We start from the raw sequence: 23,993 nt of genomic DNA, 5'->3' as shown, positions 1-23,993 counted from the left end.
GTTAGCATGTGCCTTCATTATTAAAGTAAGATCATTAGCAAAGTAAAGTTAGGCTATGAAGTATAAATCTAAATTTAGAATATAACCCTACAGTGATCAAAGTTAGCTCATAAGAGAAGGGACTTTAAAAATTTTAGTAGTGTTTTATAAATTGGTTGCAAGCCCCTATTTAAACAGTCAAATTTCAGTAGCCCGTGATAATGATGAACAACATGGAAAATTTTGTATCATAAGTAAATCAAAGCAGGTGCTTCAACAGTTCAACTTCTGTACATCCCTATCATACCTATGCATGTGTGTGATACACACACACACGCACACACACACACACACACAACCAGAACTGCCAAAAAGATGGGAAGGGAATGTATCTCACGAGTATGTTATAGAAGAAAGATCTTCCACTTTTCAGGTGTAGAGCTCTGGGTTCAAATCCTAGCTCTCCCCCTTTCAAAGCACTGTGACCCTTGGGCAAGTCACTTACTCTCTCTGAACCTCAGTTTCCTTATTTCTACAATGGATGGGAGGTGAGGCTGTAGAGCACATTGCCAGCTTAGCGTGGTTCTTGTGAGTTACCACCTGGAATAAGCTGTCACAAGTGAAAGTGGAAAGTAACTTGGCCAGGCGCAGTGGCTCACACCTGTAATCCTAATACTTTGGGAGGCCAAGGTGGGTGGATCACCTGAGGGCAGGAGTTCGAGACCAGCCTGGCCAACATGGCAAAACCTCGTCTATACCAAAAATACAAAAAAAATTAGCCAGGCATGATGGTGCCCACCTGTAATCCCAGCTACTCAGGAGGCTGAGGCAGGAGAATCGCTTGAACCTGGGAGGTGGAGGTTGTGGTGAGCCAAGATCGGGCCACTGTACTCTAGCCTGGAGGACAGAGTGAGACTCCATCTTAAAAAAAAAAAAAAGTAACTTGAACTTTCTTCTTTCCCTTAATTTTCTCTGCCCATCTCCCTCAGGCAGAAGCAACCAAGAAGCAGCATAGCTAAGAGGTAAAAATGGAAGGAAAAATAGTAGACAAAAGAGACTGAAATGATGCACAAACTGGAGCTGGATGCTGCCTTTCTCTCCTCTACCCTTTACCTCTGTCAGGAAAGTATGTGATGCAAATTTGAAGATTGCGGTTACTTTAAAAAATACATTTTTGGGTGAGCATGGGCACACACACACACACACACACACACACTCATATATATATAGTGCTGTGGCACAAGCCTGTAATCCCAGGTACTTGGGAGGCTGAGGCAGGAGGATCACTTGAGTCCAGGAGTTCAAGTTTGAGGCCAGCCTGGACAACAGAGTGAGTCTCTCTCTCTCTCTCTCTCTATTTATGTGTATATACGTATATGTGCATATGATGATCTTGTAATATGCTTTCAGTGGTCATTTTTCTTTATGCTAAACCCATGAGTTGTTTAGTGACTCAAAGGAATCCCTTAGTAACAAACTTATTGGGATGGTTTGTGTCTCATGAGAACATAGACACTACATTGTGTATGTCATTCAGTAAGTGGCTAAAGTGTTAGGGCACAGTTACTATTAAACTGTCCTAAGAGAAAATATTTTTAAAAATAGAAGCATAGGGGGAAAAAAGCCCACAGGGCTCTAATATAACTTCCTCTGTATTTGTGCTTTTTAGGAAGTTGTTCTAAGCCTCCTTTGAACCCTTATTAACTCGTATTAAGAAATAACAGTTTTATGATGGGTTGGCCTTCTCAACTGTGAGCCCTAATTTTGCAGGTTCAGAGAAAATGCTACATCACAAAATCCTTTTTTAAAAAACTCTTCCCAGGGTCAAACTCCACAGCCAATCAAAATATTCCACCTTTTAACTTGAGGGAAATCGCTAAAGGTAAGGATAGCTTTAGTGTGTCTTTTGGATTGGGGGGCTCAAAGAGAGGTCTCCCCAAGTTCCACAAGACTTCGGACCACAGAAAACCCACCACCCATGCGTGTGTTTGATTCCTTGAGGACACATGCTGCGGTGGTTGGGAACGAAGTTTCACATCTACCTAAAAGATCATGACCAGTGGTAGAGAAACGACCAAATTTGGGAGAGCAGTTACGGTGCAGTTACGGAGGCGGAAAGACGCTCTCAGTACCCCGTTTCCACACTTTCATTCTTAAAGGCATGCAGCCCCTTTCTAAATAAATGTAGTGTCCCCAGGTTTCCACTACCTGAAGAGAAACCCTCACAGCACACTCTGGAAATGTTTTACAATTCATTTTAAATGCGTATTATTTCTAAGTAAATCATTGAGGGACTCCTATGTATTTATTTATTTATTTTGAACATTTTCAAACGGATGGGGAAGTTTTGCTTCCATGTCGTTTCCATTTTTTTCCCCCAAATTGGCATTAGGCACCAAAATCAGTTGAGGAACGAATCATTCCTTAGCTAGAATTTAAAACTTAACAAGGGACTCGTCCCGAGCTTGGTGAAGAGAATACCATTTTAAAATCGCACTGTAGGATTTTTTTTACCTTCAGACAAGAACACACCTAAAAGGAAAAAGGCCCTCCCCTCCTCCCGAAGCACAAAAACACAGCATATCCCAAGCAGCCCGTTTCCTACCCAGCCAATACAATAACGCTTTGTAAACTGAGAGCAGCGCCCGGTATAGAAGCTAAGTATAAACAGCTGAGAAGGATTAGGCGGTAGCGCTCTTCTCATTTACATGAAAATCCTCTAGGCATCGTTTTCCTCGCTGGCTGAGGGCGCATAAGGAACTCTTTTATGCCATAGCCACGCATACATTTCCATCCTTTGTCTTTACTTACCAGTCGAGGCTGTGGGCATGTGTGCTCTATTTCCTCCATGGTTTCTGAGGGAGGCTCATTGGAAAGGGATTTTGGGATACCTGTTTCTGACTCAGCATCAGTGGTAACTACTGGCATGGCCAGTGAATGCTCCCTCTAGCTCTACACCCTCAGAGAGTCTCCTCCCAGGCAGAGAATGTTTTCTTTGTCACGTATTTTTCTCCCCGCCACCCTCCACCCATCCCCCGCTTCTTCTCCCCTTCTTTCTGTCTTCCCTGGGGGAAGTAAAGAGGTTACCCCCCCACCCCCCACCCCGCCCCTTTCTCTCTCTCTCTGTCAGAAGCCAAGAGGCAAGGCCTCAGTTTATCACTATAACAACCAGACGACACTGAAGCGGCTGGTGCGGGATACAGTAGCTCATTTGCATAGAGCGCGCTGGTTGGCTACTGTCATCATAGTACCACTCCGCCGGGGAGCGGCCGGGCCCCATTGGCTGGCCCGCCGTACCCACGGGCCCGAACTTACTGCTTTTGTTTCTTCTGTTTAATTCAGTTGCAAAGGTCTCCGTCCTCTCTGGGCACAGGACCCGGGCTGCGCCACCCAGATAACATAAAACCGCTTCCTGAGAGGCCTAGGGCGCCTTGAGAAACAACATAGCAGACCTCCACTAATAAAGGACCGTGTCCCTGGGATGAGCTAGTGCATGATGTGCCATAGTCAGGATATTTGCCAAACAGGAGTCACCCTGAAGACAAAGCCACTTTTGGGCCCAAATTCATTGTGCCAATTGCCAGTGGGGGGCCCCTCCGGGCATTCACTATGGGCACCTGAGTGTTCACCCCCTGGACTTCATGCAACGCGAACCCTGGCAGATCCCCTTGTGGCCTGGTGTAGCCCTGGAGCCCTCCCCTGGGGCTGCCCTAAGGGGAACTTTGAAGGAGGTAGATTGTCTTTAACAGTCTGCCTCCTACTCCTGGCTGCCCTTCCCAGTTGCTTCCTCTGTCAGCCACTCTTCCCCGTCCCCAGCTATTCAAAGTTTCCTCAAGAAGTCTTGCTGTTGTATGCCTTTCAATACACTGTTCCATGCACTGCTCTATTATCTCTTGGCCCCTACGTACTTGTCGTGGATCCCATTTCCTAAGTATCCTGCCCTCAGCCAAATGCTCATGGCAATCAGAGATGGAATGTTAACGATCAGATGCTTTAATGTCTACATTATCTAGGGACATTCACATTTTAAGAGGAGCATTCTGAAGACACACACCCAAAGAACTTACCAAGGTATTCATTGTGAATTGTCACTTTCAATATTAATAAAAAATCATGATGACCGCTGGCATTTATTAAGCACAAGCACGGTGCTAAGTACTTTACCTACTTCTTGTTTAATCTTTGTAAGAACCCAAAGAGGTAGATCCTATTGTTTTCCTCATTTTACAGGTATTCACATTCACAAAATTCTAAAATAATGCAGCTGGGATTTGAAGGATTTTTTTTTTTTTTTTTTTTTTTTTTTTTTTTGCGAAGGGCGGGAGCTGGAGGTGGGGGCGGGTGCGTAGGGACCAGGGATGCAGCAGGTGTAGTAAGAAAAGGATCTAGGCAGGAGTCCTCTTAGGACAAGTCCCTGGGCTTCTACATCTTTCATTTTTATCTATAGCAGTGGTTTCCATCCAAGTGTGGTCTGGGACCAGCAGCACCAACATCAGCATCACCAGGGAACTTGTTAGAAATGCGAATTATTGGCCCCCTGTCAGACCCCAGACCTGATTCAGTAAGTCTGGGGTGGGGTCAGAATTTGCTTTTCTAGAGAGTTTCTGGGTGTTCTTAATGCTGCAGGTCTGGGAACTATACTTTGAGAATCAATAGCCCAAAGGATGGGATACAAATACCCGGCTTGCCTCCATCACAGAAAGGAGATCAAAAGAGATATCATGTCATTGCACTTTTTGAATTGGAACGTGCTATGCTAATATAAGGGGACATTATTTTTATTACTCCTCAATAAGCAAAGAGGGCTAGCCCTAAAAGAAGAAGAAAATGGATTCTGTAGCAGAGAATTACAATATGACAGTTTTAGATGCTGGCCCTTTAAGTCAGAATAACATCACTTAAGAGTATTATGACCTATACAGGACAGAACTCCAGTGATGTGAGAATTCCACTGACGCTTGGGTTATCTAAAAGGGGCCAGTTGCTTCCTACCCTATTTGCCCTCCTGGAAGCACAAAACACTTCCAGCAGCAGGTTTAGCTCTACCAGCTCATCACCTGGAAGAATCAAGCCCTGTATTACATTTAGGAGACCTTTTCCTACATGTACTGGGTGACGTGCAAATGACATGTTTATTCTAAACTCAATATATGTATTTTTGCCTTTGAGCAGTGGCTCTCAAAGTGTGCTTCTCTGAGAAGTAGCGGCAGCAGCCCTGGTTACTTGTCAGAAATTCTGGATCCCCACCCCAGACCTACTGAATCAAAACCTCCTGGTTTGGGAGGCATTCTGACCTATGCTAAAGTTTATAAACCACTGCCTTAGAGTCACTGTTCACATTGGAAAGCACCTAACCACCACTGTATTCTGGGCCACTGAGCTACCCCTTGGTTCCTAATTAGTCACCTAATTCTCTGTCCAGAATGAGAGGTTCACCTGTTCACCTGCCCATTTCACAGAGTTCTGATGTCTAGCTGGGTCCTTGTGAACTCTTGTCCAAGAGCCTAGACCATTCCTTTAGATTCCCAATATTTTCTCACCTTCCTCTCCTCCTAATCCTCCTCTGTCCCATTGAACCAAGATACTGCCTCTGCCTAGGATATCTTCATTGTGTTACCCTCATCAAATCCTTAGCTTTCAGTGCCACTTTGTGCTAAGTCCAAGTCACACCTGACAACTTACTCATCCCAAGTCCTTGAACTTTGCAATTTAGACTTCTAACTGCCCTGAGGGTAAGCTCTATAACTAATTCCATTCCCACTAGTCCTACTCCAGCCTAGTCCTAGCTTCTTCCTGCTCCTCTCTCCACAGTCCTGTGATTGAATCTCAGCATGTCTTGCAGTCTTAGCGGCAGAAATAGACTCTGTCAGGCACCATTCTGAGAGGAGTCCTTATCAGATCCACCCACTTCGGAGACCAGTCCTGGTAGCTGCTGCAACCTGACTCAGAAATACTTCTTCATAATACTTGAATGGGTTATTTTAACTTGGGGGCATTGTAATGCTATCAAGACAATTAGCTAAGAATGATCAGTTAATTCCACACTACAGAGCTAAATATTCCATAAGGGTTATGAAGGGGATGACTATGAAGGGATAGCAGGAGAGAGTTTATTGGGGTAATGGAATTATTATGTAGCTTTTTTTTTTTTTTTTTTTTTTTTTTTTTTTTTTTTTTGAGACAGGATCTTACTCTGTTGCCCAGGCTGGAATGCAGTGGTGCAATCTCAGCTCACTGCAACCTCTGCCTGCCAGGCTCAAGCGATCCTCTCACTGAGCCTCCCAAGTATCTGGGACCACAGGTGTGTGCCACCACTCCTGTCTAATCTTTCTGTATTTTTGGTAGAGACAGGGTTTCACTGTGTCACCCAGGCTGATCTGAAACTTCTGGCCTCAAGCGATTCACCTGCCTCGGCCTCCCAAAGTGCTAGGATTACAGACGTGAGCCACCGTGGTCGGCCAAGAATCGTTATGTATCTTGATTATGGTAATGATTGCACAAAATCTATGCATGTGTTAACTTCATTAGAAATTCCATAGAGGATATTTGTCAGTATATGCTAACAGCATTTAGAATATTCATACCCTTTGACCTAGGGATTCCACTTGGTAATTTATCCCAAAAGAAATAGAGAAGCACACAAATAATTATGTACAAAGATGCTTAATGCAGAATTATTTATAAAAGGCAAAAAAGATACAACTTACAGCAATAGTTGGAATTGTTAAAATAAGTCCATATAATATAGTATTGTACACTCACTAAGAGTCATGTTTTTGAAGAAATTCTAATGTTATGGGCACATGTTAGCATTATATGTTAGAAAAGCAGGCTGCAAAATGTGATTCCAAAAACATGAGCCCAATTATGTGATATGTACATGCACAGAAAAAAGCATTGCAAGGAAATATATCAAGATGCTAAAAGTGAAATTTTTAAACTGTGGGGTTATGGAAGATTTTTGTTTTACTTTAAAAAAAAATTTCTGCCTATAACAAATATTCAAGGCCGGGCGTGGTGGCTCACACCTGTAATCCCAGCACTTTGGGAGGGCGAGGTGGGTGGATCATGAGGTCAAGAGATCAAGACCATCCTGGCCAACATGGTGAAACCCTGTCTCTATTAAAAATATAAAAATTAGCTGGGCGTGGTGGCGGGCGCCTGTAGTCCCAGCTACTCAGGAGGCTGAGGCAGGAGAATTGCTTGAACCTGGAAGGCAGAGGTTGCAGTGAGCGGAGATCACGCCATTGCACTCCAGCCTGGGCGACAGAGCGAGACACCATCTCAAAATATATATACATGTTCAAAAATGAACATATATATATGTATTTTTTTGAGACAGGGTCTCACTCTGTCGCTCAGGCTGAAGTGCAGTGGCATGATCACAGCAGCCTCGACCTCACAGGCTCAGGTGATCCTCCCACCTCAGTCTTCCTGGTAGCTAGGACTACAGGATGTGCAACCACGCCTGGCTAATTTTTTGTAGAGACGGTGTTTCGCCATGTTGCCCAGGCTAGTCTTGAACTCCTGAGCTCAAGCGATCTGCCTGCCTTGGCCTCCCAAAGTGCTGAGATTACAGGCATGAGGCACTGCACCAACCCTATATTAGTCTTATAATTAGAAAAAAACAATGAACATTACTCTCCTCCCCAAAGACATCAAGAGCTGGGTATTAGGGTTGGGGTGAGACAGTCGTGGTTAGGTCATGAGCAAATAGAAAGATGCACAGACCTCAGTGAGAGGAAACAAGAAAGCTGAAACTGAGGAACAAAGCTGGAGCAAAGTCCTAAAGTCCTATCTCCAGTTGGCAGAGGTAGAGGAAATGTGTTGCAGGCTGGCTGTTCAGAAAAGTCCCAGAGAATGTTTAGGGACAGGGCTTCTGAGTCCTGTGACCTCAACAAGAAGGGTATGCCTTCTGTGAGAACTTGTCAGATCAGTGCTGTCCCTAACAAGGACTATCATGATTATTTCTACTGTTTATTGAGTACCTCTTATGTCTTTAGCACTATGCTAGGTATTAGGTTGGTGCAAAAGTAATTGCAGTTTTTACCATTAAAAGTAATGACAGGCCACGCATGGTGGCTCATGCCTATAATCTCAATATTTTGGGAGGCCGAGGCGGGTGGATCACCTGAGGTCAGGAGTTCAAGACCAGCTTGGCCAACATAACAAAACCCCTTCTCTAGTAAAAATACAAAAATTAGCCAGGCGTGTTGGTGGGCGCCTGTAATCCTAGCTACCAGGGAGGCTGAGGCGGGAGAATCACTTGAACCCAGGAGGCGGAGGTTGCAGTGAGCAGAGACCATACCGTTGCACTCCAGCCTGGGTGACAAGAGCAAAACTCCGTCTCAAAAAAATAAATAAATAAATAAATAAAAATGACAAAAACCGCAATTATTTTTGCACCAACCTAATGCTTATCATAGCCTACCTGTAGCCCCGACAACACCCAATCAGATAGGTATAGTTACCCCACTTTGCAGATGAGGAAGCCAAGCCATAGAGACCTTAACTTCAGCTTGGAAGACACCTACAAATGACATCTACCTTCCTATAAGCAGTCCTCACATAAACATCATCAAATTGTTGAAAACATTATTTTTGGCCGGGCACAGTGGCTCATGCCTGTAATCTCAGCACTTTGGGAGGCTGAGGCGGGCAGATCACTTGAGGTCAGGAGTTCAAGACCAGCCTGGCCAACATGATGAAACTCCATCTCTATTAAAAATACAGAAAATTAGCCGGGCGTGGTGGCACATGCCTGTAATCCCAGCTACTAGGGAGACTGAGGCAGGAGAATCGCTTGAACCCAGGAGGCGGAGGTGTCAGTAAGCTGACATTGCACCGCTGCACTCCAGCCTGAACGACAAAGGAGACTCCATCTCAAAAAAAGAAAAAAAAGAAAAAAGAAAAAAAAACATTATTTTCAAAGATATGCAAAGAAGAACTATCAGGTTGGTGCAAAAGTAAATGCAGTTCTTGCCATTGAAAATAATGACAAAACCACAATTACTTTGGCACCAACCTAATAAAATAATCTCTTTCGAGCAGACTGTCTGAACCCTGCCAAAATCCCCTCAGGCCATTACCATAATGACTATGATGTTACCATAGTCAACACCTGACCCACTGTCAACTGCCAGCACCTGCATCTCTCTGCCTGGGGGCTTTATCTGGCCTTTAGAAAGCCCTGCCCTCCCAACACCACCACTGAGTCAGAACTAAAGGGCCAGAAAATTAACAGCCCATATTCCTAAGAGCTTTCAACCAATGACTGATAGAAGTCAAAGTATACATACCCTAGTTCCCTCAGCCCTCAAGTGAAATAACTCTGAATTGCATGTTCTATACTAACTCCCAGAGTCCTCCAGTGGGATTAAGTTCCACTTGCCACAGGGCACCCTTTATCAACTGCCTTCCTTTCCTTGTTTCACTTACCCATGCTCCTGTGAGTATTTCCTGGGATAGATCGTCTCCCAAATAAACTACTTGAACTTGAATCTTTCTTGCAGAGCCGGCTTCCAGGGCATCTCAAAAGGTCTCAAGATACCATTAAGGGGTGCCCACCATAAAGTTGTTTTTTGTTTTGTTTTGTTTGTTTGCTTTTGAGACAGAGCCTCACTCTGTCACCCAGGCTGGAGTGTAGAGTGTGATCGTGCTGGCTTACTGCAACTTCTATCTCCCGGGTTCAAGCGATTCTCCTGCCTCAGCCTCCCGAGTAGCTGGGATTGCAGGCACATGCCACCACGCCCGGACAGTTTTTTTGTATTTTTAGTAGAGACGGGGTTTCACCATGTTACCATATTGGCCAGGCTGGTCTCAAACTCTTGACCTCAAATGATCTGCCCGCCTCAGCCTCCCAAAGTGCTGGGATTATAGGAATGAGCCACCATGGCCAGGCCTGACTCTACTATTTCTTCCATGTTTCTTTCTGTCTTTTTCTTTCTTTCTTTCTTTTTTTTTTTTTAGACAAAGTCTCACTCTGTCGCCCAGGCTGGAGTGCAGTGTGGTGCAATCTCGGCTCACTAAAACCTCTGCCTCCCGGGTTCAAGCAATTCTCCTGCCTCAGCCTCCCGAGTAGCTGGGATTACAGGCATGCGCCACCACGCCCGGCTAATTTTTTTGTATTATTAGTAGAGACGGGGGTTTCACCATATAGGCCAGGCTGGTCTCAAACTCCCGAACTTGTGATCCTCCTGCCTCGGCCTCCCAAAGTGCTGAGATTACAGGCATGAGCCACCACGTGCAGCCCACGTTTCCTTTTTTATTCATTTTCTTCTCACTGCCTCAGATTTACCAAACAAGAAATTTATGGTCGGGTGGCGTGACTCACACCTGTAATCCTAGCACTTCGGGAGGCCGAGGCAGGTGGATAGCTGGAGCTATCCAGCTGTTCAGCTATCCAGGAGTTCGAGACTAGACTGGGTAACATGGCAAAACCTGGTCTCTACTAAAAATACAGAAACATGAGCCAGGCATGGCGGCATGTACCTGTAGTCCCAGCTGCTCTGCGGGCTGAGGCAGGTTTGCTTGAACCTGGTAGGCAGAGGTTGCAGTGAGCCGAGATTGCGCCAGTGCACTCCAACCTGGGCAACAGAGTAAGACCCTGTCTCAAAAAAAAAAAAAAAAAGAGAGAGAGAGAGAAAGAAAGAAATGTATCATGAAGAAGGAAGGGAGGAAGAGAGATGGAAAACACAGGGTAGAGATGACAGAAGAATTTCAGATTTCCCAGAAAGCGGTATTACCTCCTATGGAATTTTGCTACCTTTATGTCTCTGTTTTGAGCCACTTCCCCACCTTAATCCACATATGGCTTAAGGTCTGGGCCTAATAATCTAGGAAAAGACTGTACCATACTAAGTAATGAAATCCATACATAAATCCTTTCCACCCATTCCAGGAAAATTATAGTAGTGAAAACATTTTTCAGTAGAAAGTGTTTCACCCCTCCCTTGGTGCTTTTAACATTGACTTATAATAGCACTCTGAAACTGACATGCTTTAATACTGAAAAATTTCAAATGAATGAACAAATTCAGAGCAGTTAAGTGATTTGACCACGGTCACATAGTAAGCGGAAGTGGTAGAAGTATCACTTGAATCCAGGTCTCTTGAATCAAAGTTCAACACTCTTTTCCACCAAACTACACTGCCTCATTGTGTGATACACAGTAGTTAGATTTGCTTTATTAACAAGCCTGCTGAGCTAACTGATGCAGCTCTCATCATCTAATATAACCCCTTAACCCCTTTTCTATTGAATTCATGAACATGAAGCATTCTTCACTTTTATTCATTCAGTTCATTTCATATTTGTGCAACTGTGGATCTGGACTCATTTTAGATGCTTGAATTTACTAACGACAAGAAAAATAAACACAGTTGCGGCCAAGTGCAGTGGCTCACGCCTGTAATCCCAACAATTTGGGAGGCTGAGGTGGGCGGATCACCTGAGGTCAGGAGTTCAAAACCAGCCTTGTCAACATGGTGAAATCCTGTCTCCACTAAAAATACAAAAATTAGCCGGGTGTGGTGGTGGACACCTGTAATCCCAGGTGGCTACTCAGGAGGCTGAGGCAGGAGAATCACTTGAACCTTGGAGGCAGAGGTTGCAGTGAGCCAAGATTGTGCCATTGCACTCCAGCCTGGGTGACGGAGTGAGACCCTGTGTCAAAAACAAAACAAAACACAGTTGCATTGCCAGGCTTACCAGTGGGTCAAGAGCATAGCTGATACAGGCTTATGACCTATAAAGGCCATTAGGGGGAGGCCAAGGCAGGTGGATCACCTGAGGCCAGGAGTTCCAGACAAGCCTGCCCAACATGGCGAAATCCTGTCTCTACTAAAAATACAAAAAAAAAAAGTAGCCGGACATGGTGGCGGGTGCCTGTAATCCCAGCTACTCGGGACGCTGAGGCAGGAGAATTGCTTGAACCCGGGAGGCGGAGGCTACAGTAAGCCAAGATCGCGTCATTGCCCTCCAGCCTGGGCAACAAGAGTGAAACTCCATCTCCAAAACAAAAAAGCCCGTTGGGGAAAAAAAATAATGGTGAGACATGAAAATAGTCAGGGCTTCAAAATCTATTTTTGTGGAGGGTACGAAGTAATCAAGAAGATAGAAAGAAAGTGTTGTGTTTTATTATTAAAATTTATTTTCTTCTTTTTCTAACTTCTATAATAACCAAAAAAGAATTGACCTTCACTCATCAATGTGACCAAAATTTGAATATAAGCGCAGTTTTAAGGAGCTAGGGAGAAACTGCACAGACCCAACATGACAAACCTATTGCATACATGAAAATACGGCTAACAAAATGTCATTTTACGTCTTGCATATATATTTGTAACTGGTTGGAGAGATGAACAGTAAGGAGCTCCAATATTCTTTTTTTTTCTTTTCCTTTTTTTTTTTTTTTTTTTTGAGACAGTCTTGCTCTGTCTCCCAGGCTGGAGTGCAGTGGCATGATCTCGGCTCTCTGCAACCTCTGCCTTCCGGTTTAAGCAGTTCTCCTGCCTCAGCCTCCCACGTAGCTGGGAATACAGGCGTGTGGCACTGCACCCAGCTAATTTTTGTATTTTTAGTAGAGACGGGTCTCGAACTCCTGACCTCAAGTGATCCCCCCACCTCAGCCTTCCAAAACTCTGGTATTACAGGTGTGAGCCACTGCGCCAGACTCAGCTCCAATATTCTTAGCACTCAAGGACACCAGTCATTGCACCTGTGTGTAAGAAGGTCTTAAAAGAGAGATTTTTAAAATCAAAACAAGATGTATTTATTTAAATGATGATAAAATCAGTTGTATATATGATATATTTTGTTTTGCTGTAGCAAAACAAATATGATGGTGAGTTTTTTGCATAAATTAAAGTTGCCCTTAGCTGGAATAAATCATTCTTATTGACATTAGCAGCTGTGTAGTCAGTAAAGAATGATTGTTGCTATTACTTGGTGGTATTTATAAACACTTTTATTTTCTAAGTGCTTTACAATCACTTATTGTCTAATTAATATCTAATCATCTGTTTACAAGTAATAATCACACATGTAGCGCAGTTTAATCAAAACTCCAAATACAGCCGCCATCATACTCAAGAGTGCCATGTAAATTTTGGTCCCTTCTTTATGGGGTTTGAGTCCAGACATGCAATTGAAACAGATAATACATCAGAAAAAAAGATGGATAAATATTCCCCACTTGTATTTGAGCATAATTTGGATTCACAACTTTTGCATGCCAAATATATTATCTGAATGTCAGTGGATGAGTAAGACCATAGGTAATTTTCAACACTTAAGGGCTCAGTTGCACACATATATAAAGTTGTAATTTATTTAACCCACAAAATTGGATGATAGTTTACGATAAATGTATAAGGCCAGGCACTGACTTAACATTGAAACTCTTAGTCACAATCACTGTTTCAGTCATTTTAGTGAAAAAGAGCAAATGTAGCAAAGGTGGCTCAGAGACCTTCAAGGTTAATAATCTAACCAGGTTCAAGTCTACACCAAGCTATGCCCAGTATGAACATCTGCCAGTCTTAATTAGCCAACATAAGTGGATGTACTGCTGTCTCCCTTCAGTCTCCCCAAGTGTTATTCTATAAACAATTATAGGCACCAGGAATGGATTTTTTTAAGCAGGTGAATGATGTGCGTATTAATCCAATTTTTTTCCTTCTAGGATGAATTTTCTTAAAGTAGAATTGCTGAATCAGAGTATTTATGTTTTTAAAGTTTTTGATACATGGTTTTTTGACACAGTTATCAAATTATTCTCCAGCATGGTTGACCATACGTACACTTCTTTGTATACCCCTAAAGAGTGGTCTTTCTTGATTATTGGTGTACCATAACCAGATTTCCTCCTTGCTGTCCTACCAGGCAGTTTCCCAGTACTACAGCGAGTACTGCAGGGTCCTGAGCATTGTGCCGGGGGGCCTTCTGCATATGATACATATGAGCTTGATTGACAAGTGAGTCATCAGGACTGTCTGATGCAGGAGGGATACATTCATTCGCAAGTAAACTATGATTACAATCCTTGGACTTTATACTATTAGATTTTGAATGACATGGTCTCCAAAGTGAACCTGCACTCCAAAGTGCAGATTCTTGCAAAATCTGCACTCAGAGTCTTTGAATGCTCAAAGAGAGATTCAGTTTAATCTTCTGTGCTTCTGTGTGTTTTCTATGGCTGCTGTAACAATGTACCAGAAATTTGGTGGCTTAAAACAACACAAATATATTATCTTAAAGTTCTGGACCAGGGTCAGAAGTCTGAAATGGGTCTCAGTGGGCTAAAATCAATATACCTGCAGGACTGCATTTCTTCTGGAGGCTCTAGGGGAAATTGTTTCTTTGCCTTTCTTTTTTTTTTTTTTTTAGCTTCTAGAAGCTGCATGCATTCCTTGGCTCCTGGCCTGCTTTCTTCTATCTTCAAAGACAGCAATTGCATCACTCCAGCCTCTGCTTCACTGGTCACATATTCTCTGAGTCTCCTGCCTTCCTCTTTCACTTCAAAAGACTCTTGTAATTACATTGAGTTCCTTTGGATAATCCAGGATAATCTCTCCCATCTCAAGACCCTTAACTTAATCACGTCTATAGTCTCTTTTCCCTTACAAGGTAACATATTCACAGGTTCTGGAAATTACAATGTAGACATCTTTGGGAGGCCCTTATTCTTCCTATCACATCCTCCTTAGCATGAGCTAGGCCTGGTATCTCATCTCCAGATATTCTGGAAATTAGGCTAACAAAATGTCATTCAATTGCAGAAAATTGCTAACATTGTCTGCAATTTTAATACTTAGTAATTTATGACATCCTTCTCTGTATCAGAAACAGGCATTGTGTCCAGTTTGCAGATAACAACTGGGGCGTAGAGACATTAAATAATTTGCCCAAGGTCACAGAGCTGGTCAGTGTCAGAACTGAGTTTCACATTTAGGACTGTGGGACCTCAAAGCCCCCACTCAATGCATGCTGCCTCGGTATCTCAACATTTTTTATGCTTTTCTCATTCTGCTCTCTTTGGATGCCTTCATGTTGAAAGCTTTTCATTTAGTTCGTTTGACATTTAATAATACAACCTAGCTAGATAAAAGCTTTTATTAAGGCCCTATAAATATCATATTTGACTCATTCAGTAAGTGCCAGTGCAGGATGTCATCACAAAACACACATTGAAGATAATGTCTCCACATCCTCTAATAAATCTTCCTAAAAGTGGCATCAGATGGGTTCTTCCTCTGCAATACAAGCAGAAGTGGCCTCACCAGGTTTTCTTCTCTGTGGGCGATGTGTAAATCTGTGAATAACAGGTGGTGCTGGTGAGAAATGATCTTTCCAAAAGCCCACAAGTATACAAATATCCTATTCTTGACAAAAGAGTGTCTAACACTTTAGGGGTGTCTTAGTCTGTTTTATGCTGCTATAACAGACTACCACAGAGTGGGTAATTTATAATGAACAGAAATGTATTTGGCTTATAGTTCTGGAAGCTGGGAAGTCCAAGAGCATGGTGCCAGCATCTGGTGAAGGCCTTTGTGTTCCATCATCCCATGGCAGAAAGCAGAAGGGCAAGAGAAGGCAAGAGTAAGAAAGCAAGAGGGAATTGAACTTGCTTTTATAACAAATCCACCCTTGTGGTAACCAAACCTCTCTTGTGTTAATGACTTTAATCCACTCATGAGGTCAGAGCCCTCATGACCTAATCACCTGTTATTAGATACTGTTGCACTGGGGATTAAGTTTCTAACACATAAACTTTGGGGGGCACATTCAAACCATAGCAGGAAGTCTAAGTTAATCTCTTAACAAAGACTCTTATCCTCTTTGCTCTACTCTGGAATGTTCTCAACCTTGGTTGTGCATTAGAATCACCTTAGGGGCTTTCAAAAACACTGAGGGCTGATTCCTGCTCCCTAAAGATACTGATCTAATTGTCCTTGGGTTTAGCATCAGGGCTTTTAAAAGTTTAGAACAAAAAAAAGTTCAGAACCACTGTGATGAAGGAGAGATGATGAGAGACTTTATTCATACATGGATTTGGCTCTCAAAAATAAACTATTTGGCTCTCAAAAAGAAAAAAAGAATCTCTATTTTGTTTGCATCAAGAGTAAGAAATCCTATTTGTGTATGTGTCCCAGGAAGCTGGCTATGTAAAAACTTTCAATATCTCCAAAAGCAATCATTTTAAACACCTAGTCTACTAAAATGCCCGATGAGAGGCCATGTCAAATGACACTAAGGAGGCCAGGTGTGGTGGCTCAGGCCTGTAATCCCAGCACTTTGGGAGACTGAGGCGGGCAGATCATCTGAGGTCAGGAGTTCGAAACCAGCCTGGCAAACATGGTGAAACCTTGTCTCTACTAAAAATACAAAAATTAGCTGGATGTGGTGGCATGCGCCTGTAATTCCAGCTACTTGGGAGGCTGAGGCAGGAGAATCGCTTGAACCCAGGAGGTTGAGGTTTCAGTGAGCTGAGACCTCACCATTGCACTCCATCCTGGTCAACAGGAGCAAAACTCCGTCTCGAAAAAAAAAAAAAAAAAGGACACTAAGGGTGTCTGAGAGTAGCTATATGCGGTCAATGGTCTTTCACAGAAGTCCACCCTTGCTTTGAGAAGATATTCTCTTGAGTAAGCAAGTATGGTATAAGCATATCTTCAAAGAAAAATAATCCTTTATTTCTACAAAATGGTCTGGATAACCTCACTCCACCATTCAATTGCAGGAACTCAACAGGAACAAAACCATTAGCAGTGAACCATGGCAGTCTCTAGCACATATGGTATTACCATTGCTCAAAACATTTTTGGAATAAGTCTTTGGTCATCATTTGAAAGTGTGAAGATAACAATACTCATATGAATATAAAAGTTCTATTATCCTTTTTTAAAAAAGATAAAAACCGTCAAAAGGACTTAGGAGACTCCTGACAGCCAAAGATGAAAAGTTTAAGTATCAATAAGGATAAGAATTGCAATTGATTGAAACCTATCTAATGTTTTTCAATGCATGAGTTCATAATACTATCGAAAGAAACCCCCAAGCCTCATTTGTCTGCATTGAAAGATGCTAGAGAAAAGCATTTTGAAAACTGGGAAATAAGCCTTTATTTAAACTTTCCTATACAAACTGTCCCTCTAGGTCACCAAACAAGAGAAGTATCTTGTCTTAGAATGAGTAATGAAGAAGGTAAGATGGTAATGAATTATCTCCACTTTATAACCCCTAAGGAAAGATTGGGTTTAGGCACTCAGCATCAACTACTGCTAACATGACAGAAAGACAGGCAATACCAAACATTATGTACTCCTGATAGAAGTACATGTGCTACCTATGAAATAGTCTGCCAAGTAAATAGAACCTGGCTTTGATCACACCTCTTGATCTGAGGCCAATTTACAGGAAATACAGAAGGGATAAAGGAGTATGTTAACACCACAGGGATGCAATCAGCGAAATCTAGATTGTGGAAAACTCTGTAGAACAAACCTTGTTTCTTCAACTAAAAAATTGCAAGAAGCCTATGGATTAAATGAGATCTGAAAGACATATCAATCAATTGCAATATGTACACTGTATTATTTGAATCCTAATTCAAAACACTGTAAAAATGACAATGTTTATAAAACAATTAGAAATTTCAACAATTTCTGGATTCTATGAAGGAATTATTGTTAATTTATTTAGGTATAATAATGATACTGTAGCTGCCTGAGGTCGCTCACACCTGTAATACTAGCACTTAAGGAGGGCAGGACCAGAGAATCTCTTGAGCCCAGGAGTTTGAGAACAGCCTGGGCAAATTGTGAGACTTCATCTCTACTAAAAATAAAAAAGCAAAACTAGTTGGGTGTGGTGGCATGCACCTGTAGTCCCAGCTACTTGGTAGGCTGAAATGGGAGGATTGTTTGAGCCCAAGAGGTTGAGGCTGCAGTAAGCTGTGATTGCACCACTGCACCCCAGCCTGGGCAACAGAGTGAGACTGTCTCAAAAACAAACGAACAAAAACAAACAAACAAACAAAAAAGAACAAAAACAAACAAACAAAAAACCCCACCAGGTATTGTGTTTATGTTTTCAAAACTTTATTTTAGAAATACATACTGAAATATTTGCAGATGAAGTATGTTGTTTGGATGTGAGGAGTGAATACAGCTCAAGATCAGTGGTTCTCAACTGGGTACAATTTTGCCGCAAGGTACATTTAGCAATGTCTGGAGACAGTTTTGTTTGTCACATCTTGGGGCTTGGGGTGCTTTAGACATCTAGTGGGTGAAGGCCATAAATGTTGCTAAACATCTTACAATGCACAGGACAATCGTCCACTGTAAGATAATGGCACCCTAACGACCTTGAATGTGTCCATAGAAGCAAAGGCTTGACGTGCAGCTCATCTGAGTGTTGGAGAACGCCTTGTGAGCCTCCTGGAACAAGCTCTCCTGGAACAGAGAGGCCTGTGAGGAGTTGCTCCAGGGCCATTTGCCACTCACCTCCTTATCTCCCCTGAGAAACTGTCATGAAGCAGTTTCTAATAGTCTGTTTGTTTGGGTTGGGATATGGGGCTTCCTGCCCTGCCCCTCCTAGTACAAAGTTACAGAACAGAAAAACAGTTGCAATCTACAGTGGGCTCCTCAGCAATGGGAGTCGAGGTTATCTGGCCCCTTTTGTTGTAGTGTCCTTTTTGGTATGTGGGATAAGCACAGTACGAAGCTGGCACCATTGGCTACTGTTTTCTTTGCTATGTAAGTAATAAACTGTCTTCATCTTAAAGTGATTAGTTATACTTTTACCAGTCAAGTCATTCAGACCTTGCCTTGTCTTGTGTGTGCTTGACATCTGTGACAAACAATTTTCTAGCCCAAAATGTCATTATGCTGAGGTTGAGAAACTCTAAATGAAGCAAGATTGGTCATGAGTTGATTACTGTTGAAGTAGGTGGCAAGTACATGAACAGTACAAATGGTAATGTACTGTTAATATCTTGTCTAATTTTGTGTATGCTTGAAGCTCTCCCTAATAAAAAATTATATTTTAAGAAGGATAAAAACTGGTCACCTTGCTTTTTTAGATGTATGACATTCTAAGTACATACACTGAGGCAATATGCACAAATGCACAAACTTTGCTGTCAGATTTCTAGCTCCACCAGTAAGTTACAAACTGTGCGTTCTTGAGTGAGTACGTGACCTCTTTAAGCCTCAGTTTCTTCCACAACAAAATAAAACTATTAATGCCCCCTGGGGGGTTTGTGGGGATTAAATATAAGTCAAGTGTTTGGCTGAATGTCTTAAATAAATACCTTTATTAGACCATCTTCCTTTGTTTTTTTGCCTGCTACTTTTCAATAGAGAAATGCAAAGACCACTTCTTGTTATCTGTACAAGTAATTTTGATCTAGTCGATTTCTTTCCAAATAATTCCCTGGAAAATGTAGATAGATGGCCTTGATCTGAAAAGTTTTATTCTAAGTGTTTAAAATAGTAAACTGACTGGGCACAGTGGCTCATGCCTGTAATCCCAGCACTTTGGGAGGCCGAGGCTTGGGGGGATGACTTGAGGTCAGGAGTTTGAGACCAGCGTGGCCAACATGGTGACACCCCATCTGTACTAAAAATACAAAAACTAGCCGCCACGTGGTGATGGGCACTTGTGATCCCAGCTACTCAGGAAGCTGAAACAGAAGAATCACCTGAACCCAGGAGGTGGAGGTTGTACTAAGCCAAGATCACTTCACTGCACTCCAGCCTGGGTGACAGAGCAAGATTCTGTCTCAAACAAACAAACAAACAAACCACACACAGCAAACCCTGGAGGGCTCCAGGGGATGGGGAATGAGAAGGAATGTATATGGTGAATTCAGTAGTTCTCAGCTACTGAATGGGGGTGATTTTGTTCCACAGGAGACATTTAACAATGTCTGGAGACATTTTTGGTTGTCATGACTTGGGGAAGGGGAGTACTACCGGTATCTAGTGATTAGAGACCGGGGATGCTATTAAACATCCTATGTCCTATGCACAGGACAGCCCCTACAACAAAGAATTATCTAGCCCAAAATATCAGTCATACCAAGGTTGAGAAACCCTGGGCTAATGTAACCAAAATTTCTTGGTGAAGCTTTTCCTGGGTAATTAACTTTGCCTTTCTTTGTTCTTCTTACCCAACACATACAGGTTATTAAAGACATGCTCAGGAGAAATTCAAAATGTGATTACTCTAGCTCTGTGGCCCTAATTTGTTATTCATTTCTTTATGAGAAAAAAAAAATCCAAGTAGTGTTCTGATTTTATTGCCTTCAAGTTTCACTTACCAAACTCAAAGCATGCACTGATTACCTTCTTAATTAATAGACTGTGAAAGCGGGGCATCACTTTATTAACTCGTGGAAAGGATGTACCATCTCCTGACAGCTCTTTAGTCTTTGTTTCCAACTACTACCAATGAGGGAGGATTGAGATGAAGGGGATTCAGACACTGCTCTACAAACAGATTATATTTCTCTTGTTAAAATAGCCCATCTCTGGCCAGGTGCAGTGGCTCACGCCTGTAATTCCAGCACGTTGGGAGGTCGAGGCGGACAGATCACTTGAGGTCAGGAGTTTGAGACCAGCCTGGCCAATATGGTGAAACCCCATCTCCGCTAAACATACAAAAATTACCTGGGCATGCTGGCGCACGCCTGTGGTCCCAGCTACTCGGGAACCTGAAGCAGGACAATCGCTTGAACCTGGGAGGCAGAGGTTTCAGAGAGCCGAGATTGCACCACTGCACCCCAGCCTGGGCGACAGAACAAGACTCTGTCTCAAAAAAAAAAAAAATTAAAATTAAAAATTACTGTTGAATTAGGTGAGGGCAAGACAACTATAAAAGCTAGGGGACAAAATTGCAAAACACCTAGGATTCCATGTTCAAAGTGTTTTGAAGATATCTTAAGTTTTCACACAATTTAGAATAAACTAAAAATGGAAGTAATACGCAGTGCATATGTGTCTGCCTAATGAAAAAATACAACACAGAGCTCTAATCAGTGGCCCAATCAAAGGTTTGGCAAATTAATAATATATTTATTTTAAATTTAAATAAAATGTTTGATGTATGCATTTATCATTTTTAAGTGAGTCCCCATTATACCCATTTTATTTTTCTTTTCTTTTCTTTTTTGAGACAGGTCTTACTCTGTCACCCAGGCTGGAGTGCAGTGGCGTGATCTCGGCTCACTGCAACCTCCAGCTCCTGGGTTTAAGTGATTCTCTTGCCTCAGCCTCCGGAGTAGCTGGGATTACAGGCGCATGCCACCACACCCGGCTAATTTTTGTATTTTTAGTAGAGACAGGGTTTCATCATGTTGGCCAGGCTGGTCTCGAACTCCTGACTGTAGGTGATCCGCCCGCCTCGGCCTTCCAAAGTGCTGAGATTACAGTCGTGAGTCACTGCGACCAGCCCCATTTTATTTTTCAATTAACTGACCAACTGGTCCCCACTGTAGAGGGTAAGAAAACTTCTAGTGTACTTTCTGGTGATTATAACTCTCTCCTACCTTGTATAATGGAGAAATCCCTACAGAGCTTTTTTATTAATTCTCCATTTTTTGTCTTGAATTCTTTGTGTGAGACTTAAGAAAGTCCTTCATTTGCCACCCTAAAGAAAGATGTAATAACCACATGGAAGAAAATTTATGAGGCAGGCAGGTGCACAAGTCTTACCTATCTCTCTTCGAGGCTGGCCCAGCTCCTGCCCACCTCTGAGAAAGCTGAGGAGTTGTAGAAGGTTGAGTCGGCCATCTGTGGTATCTCTAGGTGGGTCTCACCTGGCCTTCAGACATCAGAAACCTCTAACAACCCTAGAAGTCTGGCAGGGTTGAGGTGGAGAGCCTTGTAAACATTGATCACAACATCTGTGTTGTTGATGTTAATGATAATGTTGATCAGTTTAGAGGCTGGAGTCAAGTTGGAGTTGGTCCATCCAACATTGATCCATGTCTCACTCAAAATCTGGGTTGAAACCCACTCATTCTCCTGAACAGCCTAGAGATGACCTTAAATGGACAAACTCAGGAGTCCCTCTGGGCAAGGAGGATACAGAATAAACAGTGATTTAAATTCCTTTCACTCATTCAACAAACATTTACTAAGCATGTTGGAAGTCATGCATCCAAGATAAATGTGATCATCTCCACTCTCAAAGGATATATAGAACAAGAAGATATATGTAAAGATATACGTAGGACAAACTCTTAAAGATTGATTTTTTGGTAAATATAATGGTACTATTAAAAATTATCATGTTAGTCTTTCAAAAGAAATTATCATTAAGTTATTCTGTACTTTTATTTATGACTTAAATCAATGGAGCTAAGAAAAAAGATTTGAAACAGGTATTATTTTTCTCTTTCTCCTGGGCCTTATTTACCAATTTTTAAATTTTCTTTTCTCTTTCCACGTGTGTGTGTGTGTGTGTGTGTGTGTGTGAGAGAGAGAGAGACAGAGACAGAGACAGAGAGAGAAAGAATTTGTAGTTCATGGAAAGACAAATAAAACTTTAAAATGTTCTAATACCTGGGGCAGGACTGAAATAAAAAGTATATTTCACTTTTTGAGGCCTCGTTGTGAGAATGGGGCAAAATTAATTTTATGCCAATTGCACCATTTTCTTTACCCCATAGTATTTGAGAGCTGGCTCCAAGTCATTGAGAATAAAGGACAAAAATAAGAGAGACTAACGAGACTTATTTTCTCCCCCATAGTTCCCAGCACTGGGAAGACTGGGGAAACCCCAGGTTTCACAAGAGACACTCACAAGTCTAGCCTCTCATTCCACATCTGCTTGCATGGTAATTGGGCTGTTTCAGGGAGCCAAGGAGGAGTTAGGGAAGGCATGGTCACCAAGACTTGCGTTACAGGACCACATTGGGTAGGGATCTAGGGTCTGCCAGGAAGAGGTTAGTGCACTCTAGAGAGCCAGATTCACGTCGCTTCTCAGCCTTTTGGCTAAGATCAAGTGGAGAACCAGATTCAGAATTAGCCTCTGCTCTACCTGTCAATGTTCAGAGTGAGAACTATCAGCAGAGCAGCCTATGGCAGTGATTATACATCCACTAAGTGAGTTAAGAGGACTCGAATTAGCCTACCCCATAGTTTCTGAAGGACACGAAACTGCGTTGAGTTAGCTTGAAGGCTGTGCACATACATACCTGTAATATTAGGGCTCATGTAGAGGAATTACAGGGAGATAGATAAGAGGAAAGAAGGCCTACTGATGTTTGGAACAAAAGGTAAAAATAAGGCCGGACGCAGTGACTTACGCCTGTAATCCCAACACTTTGGGAGGCCGAGGCGGGCAGATCACTTGAGGTCAGGAGTTCAAGACCAGCCTTGCCAACATGGTAAAACCCCATCTCTACTAAAAGTACAAAAATTAGCCAGGCATGGTGGTGGGTGCCTGTAATCCCAGCTACTCAGGAGGCTGAGGCAGAGAATTGCTTGAATCTGGGAGATGGAGGTTGCGGTGAGCTGAGATCGCACCACTGCACTCCAGCCCGAGCAACATGGTGAGACTCTATTTCAAAAGAAAAAAAGGTAAAAATATAATATCTCCTTTCCCTTTAAGTGGTTTTAAAAAAATGTTCAGATATCTAAGCTTCATAAATTTGGAGAGAGTTTTAAGTTGTTCAATTCCTTCCAAATAAGGACTAAATATTTAATGAACATTTACATTGTTTCTATTAATTTTTCTTTCCTTAGTATGGCTAAAAATTTTCCTTAAAGAAGACAAGGAAGGGACAAACCATATCCTTTGATGCTCACTGCTAAATTGAGGAATTGGGTTTTATTTTTGCTAAAAAGACATGGCATTAATGTTTGCTATGACCAGTCCCAGCAAGCTGTAAGAAACCACCTCCACTAAGGATATTATGGAAATGCAAGTACCGTTCTCCTGTAACAACTCAACATTCTCTCTTCTCACCTATTTATTACCTAGAACCAGCATGGGACCTGGA

The 23,993-nt window shown here is 42.4% G+C and overlaps 1 protein-coding gene and 1 long non-coding RNA gene across 6 annotated transcripts in view; both read right to left on the bottom strand.

Moving 5' to 3' along the window:
- Positions 1 to 23,993, bottom strand: part of PCYT1B (phosphate cytidylyltransferase 1, choline, beta) — a 114,425-nt gene that overhangs the window by 85,511 nt on the left and 4,921 nt on the right. For 2 of the 5 annotated variants that reach the window (XM_003917514.4, XM_009197351.4), the window contains exon 1: positions 2,791 to 3,154. The exons of 1 other annotated variant lie outside the window; for it this stretch is intronic. In XM_003917514.4, the coding sequence (XP_003917563.1) occupies positions 2,791 to 2,907 (117 nt within the window). In that variant the 5' untranslated portion in view covers positions 2,908 to 3,154. Of the gene's footprint in view, positions 1 to 2,790; positions 3,155 to 23,993 lie in introns of those variants that run through there. 2 more of the 5 variants (XM_009197350.4, XM_009197352.4) reach the window with 1 other exon arrangement.
- LOC103880683 lies at positions 15,081 to 22,448 on the bottom strand. Its single transcript, XR_641857.3, has 2 exons — positions 21,700 to 22,448; positions 15,081 to 15,293 (listed from the first exon to the last, which is right to left on the bottom strand). It is a non-coding gene; the product is annotated as an uncharacterized LOC103880683 (long non-coding RNA).

Source organism: Papio anubis, chromosome X (genome assembly GCF_008728515.1).
Source record: "Papio anubis isolate 15944 chromosome X, Panubis1.0, whole genome shotgun sequence".
In the NCBI taxonomy this organism is placed as follows: domain Eukaryota; kingdom Metazoa; phylum Chordata; class Mammalia; order Primates; family Cercopithecidae; genus Papio; species Papio anubis.
The sequence above is the reverse complement of the archived record's forward strand: the minus strand, read 5'-3'. Positions and strand labels throughout refer to the sequence as shown.